The 3,984-nt window shown below is 41.6% G+C and overlaps 1 protein-coding gene across 1 annotated transcript; it reads right to left on the bottom strand.

The window, feature by feature from the left end:
- Positions 1-236: 236 nt before the first annotated feature.
- Positions 237-3,758, bottom strand: LOC149182781 (uncharacterized). Its single transcript, XM_089416939.1, has 2 exons — positions 3,602-3,758; positions 237-3,260 (listed from the first exon to the last, which is right to left on the bottom strand). Exon 2 carries the CDS (start codon positions 2,613-2,615, stop codon positions 1,722-1,724), a length of 894 nt encoding a protein of 297 aa, XP_089273065.1. The 5' UTR covers positions 2,616-3,260; positions 3,602-3,758; the 3' UTR covers positions 237-1,721.
- Positions 3,759-3,984: the final 226 nt, after the last annotated feature.

The raw sequence follows: 3,984 nt of genomic DNA on the forward strand, positions 1-3,984 counted from the left end.
CAAAATTTATCGACAAAATCACATTATTACCCCAATTGTATCCACGCCACGGAAAACTCTCTTTTTTATATATATATAGAAAAACCATGAGAAACTCTTGCGGACATATAAAAATGCTAAATCTACTCAACTGAAATCCAAAATTGTCTCTCGAATGACGGGCCTTATACATCGGCAATGGTAAAGAATTGAAAAATATACAAAATGCAGAAGCACAAATCACAGCGACGCATGTCTAACCAACAACATCAGAAAAAGTGGCATTATTCGATTGAAGCATAGCTTCAGCTCTTAATTTAAAACACAAATCCCATCTCTGCGTCCCATCCATTTTACCTTTTAAAACTTGGAAAATGCAGGGGCGGAAGGGATTGTTGACTTCACAAAGTAAAATACACAAAAAAAAACAGAGGCAGCTACCTATAGCATACAAAAGAAGCCATTGAAGTCTGCCGTCCTGACTATGCCATAGACTGTCAGACAAATCATCTCCTTTCGTTTATTTCTTTTTCGGTGTTTTTCGGCAAGAGGCCAGGTAGAAGAAAGCTGCTATTTTCTGGTTAAAATGCATCCGCTACCATGCTGCTGTCGGTATGCAGCCCCAATACAACCACATTTACAGCTATCTCTACGTATGTTAGTTTCTTAAATTTGGAAACCTGAATAACAGAAAAAAGCTTGAAATGGGACCACACCTTTTTCTTCCCAGAATAGGTAGCAAGTTAAGAGGCAGAGCAATATGTAAGCATGGCCAAACTTCCCCACTTTACGACAACATGGGTATGCATATGTATCATCAAAGTCTACCCAACAACAGTAAATTAATGAGACAGCCACATTGAGAAGCTCTAATGTGACAAATTGACTTCCCATCCACTTGGCTGCGGCCATATAACTGGAAACCTGGTAAAACTTCTCAAGCTGCCTGAGAGCATTGCGTGCTGCATTCCCTGTGTGCCAGATAGGAAGTACACAAATACCAAAAAGAATTTCTGGCAGTTTTCTTTCGGAAGATCAGTTATCCACTAGAGACCCTTTAGAAAGATGCACATATTTTCCTGGAACTTCTGGAAAGGGCAACCTAAAAAAACATACTTCTACAAACATTGTTGGACGAATTTATTTATTGGACTAAGTTTCTTGGACTTGTACTTGGAGGTCTGGTTCCATTTGAGTTTGGCCGGGACATAGAGAGAGAATGGAACTTTGATGGCCGGCTCAACCCTCTCCCGACATTTCTGTTGGAGGATTAATAATCCGTGAAAATGAAAGCCTGGTAGATGATTCAACCCTTTCCTACACTTCACCTTTCCTTGAATTTCCCATTGAACCAGGGCCACATGGACAAGAACCTTACTCGCATCGGCATGAGCCTTATGCATCTTGCGATGAACAGATGCAATAACCTTATCCCCTTTGTACTGAATTGCTTCATCAGCTTTAAGACTGATTTGGACATCTGGCTTTGAAATGTTTCTTTGTCCATTAACAGCTAAAGCTCATTTGCCTTGACACTGTGGACGATACGGAGGCCAAATGTCATTGGCGGAGAACCTTTCATCCACACAGTTCACGAGCCTTGCAATCCGTGCACAAATTGCAATTCTAGTTCTATAATACAATCTACTGAAAGAAATGGAGCACTATTTTACAAATGCATGATCAACAAGAATAGAATTTTCAGTCATTTACAGCTATACATGTTTCAATCTTCTCCTTCATCAGTCATCGAAATCCAGATTCAGTATCCGCCTTAAATCCTTAGTGGCAGACACAACATCTAAGCCAAAGTCTTGCACAATTATGGGTGCCTTACCGGAGGGAGAAACAGGCGCCGATTGAGATGAGACGAGTAAAGATGCATCACTTATTGCCTCGCTAAATTCGCCTCCCGCAGGCGGTAACTCCAGCGAGACACATCTCCTTTGCTGCAAGGAAAATTTTGGAAACGGCAAAGAACTTGGAGGGGGCGAACAGGAATAGGCCGGCCCTGCCCAATTCTCCGTCACGGAGATCGGTGGGGAGAATGCACAGCTATCTTTCTTCATCTTCACTTCCCAAGGACTTGCAATAAAAGTATTTCCTTCCGGAGAACTCGCTACTTTGCTCTTATGTGTTCCAATATCTAAAGGCTTGGATCGGGAAGTGGTCCGTTTCCTATTCTTAGCATCAGATCTTGAACAGCTTCTTCCATTTTCATGTTTTGTTTGACGAAACTGAAAAGGAAAAGGTGGAACCCCAACATCTCCGTCCCGCTCTTGGAATGACGAAATAATGCCTTCACCGGGCAGATTGCAAGGCATACTATGCCATTTTCGTCCAGGAGGACCAGAATATCCTTCAGCGAAGCCTTGTGGAGAAGGAAACAAAGGAAGAGAAGCAGCGGAGGCTGGCAAAGCAGGCTTCAGAGACCGACAAGGTTTCGGTAAAACAGGGGAAAACGAGCAACTGGTTTCATTCTGCAACAAATTAACTTGATGTGAAGCGAAGGACTTCTCAGATTCAAGGCTCCTAGGTTTTTCCTGGAATAATTTTTTAGAGCTTGCATTTCTTCTATCAGCCTTATCACGTTGACGGACAAATTGATCTTCAGCAGGAAGAACAAGCGTTTCCATTGCAGCTTGTTATTCACTGAAGTTGGCAAAATGACTATGAAATTCTACCAGGCAAAACTTGATAATGATGAAGGCGAAAAGCTATTTGGGACTCGTAAAGTAAAATACTGAACAGCAGAACCGAACGGCAGAGCCGATCTGACACCTTTGAAGTGCTCTTACTATGACCAGGTAATACAGACCGTAACTCTTGACATTTGACCATCCACACCCTAAAATTTGACAGGCCAAACTCTGAAAGAAAGCTTTAATACTGCCAAATCTGTATAATAAATCGCCAATAATTAACTACAATCGTCTTTTAAATACACCTACACCGGCAAGATTTGTGAGTCGCGACTTATAAATCGGTTGAAAGAATCTTGCCCACATCTGTACCAGAAATCGCCCGATTCAACAAAGAAATTTTGAAACGAACCAGAACCTTAAATATCCGCAACTCGGCAATAAATTTCCATGCCGCAGAAGATGAAAGATTCTAGTTCACGGCAAAATCTTTTGCAAGCGATCTTGTATGGAACAGGAACTAAGCTCGCACCGGAATAAACTGTAGAAAGCGCATGAGACGATGCCGTAAATGGCCATATTCAACAGACAGAACAAGATTTAAATAGCAACTTCACGATGTGGTCGAAAGTGGAGATCCTGCAACATTTTGAGAAAGGAAAAATGTTAGCAAACGAAATCTAACCATTTTTCATCCAGTAAAACAGCAGATCAGCTATGTATGCATAGCTCATTGCAAATGTTTCCTTTGAAGAAATTAATTTCCCTACATAGAAAAAATCTTTAATCTATAATCTTGTTTTCTCATATTTCGGACCAATTTATAGTCTTCTTCTTTACAAGTTCACCGATAAACAACGCAGATTCACGATATACCACACCAAGCACCAGATCTGTCTTAAACGAAATTATTTTCTTCACATCTACATAAGTAATCAAAGAAAGAGTTAAAAATAACACAGAATAAAAGAAAATCTCACTGATTTGCCACCAGCGGTCTTGCCCGTCGAACTGGAGCAACAAATGGCCACACTCTTACAGAAGATGCCCGATATTTTCCCTGGCCAGACGCTCTCGCACACACAAACCCTCACGCCCTGTTAAACTACCTCTCGGTCCGTTCTTAATGCCGAGCGGATGTCAAAAACATTATCCACTGCATTGCATGAGCTCCGACAAGTACGTCGCTGCCGGCAACTTTCTTCCGGAATGCAGACCCGGCGACCTGCCACAATTTATTTTACCGACGACAAGATGAGAACAACTCCAAATGGACACGTACCTTACATTTCCCGCAAAATCTTGCAATGATCTGGTACCATGCCTGGTAGGAGAGATGCAAACAGGAAATTATTATCCGTAC

The sequence above is a fragment of the Pinus tabuliformis genome, chromosome 3_2, assembly GCF_031772625.1.
Source record: "Pinus tabuliformis cultivar Carrire ecotype Pingquan chromosome 3_2, CPIR1, whole genome shotgun sequence".
Lineage (NCBI taxonomy): Eukaryota > Viridiplantae > Streptophyta > Pinopsida > Pinales > Pinaceae > Pinus > Pinus tabuliformis.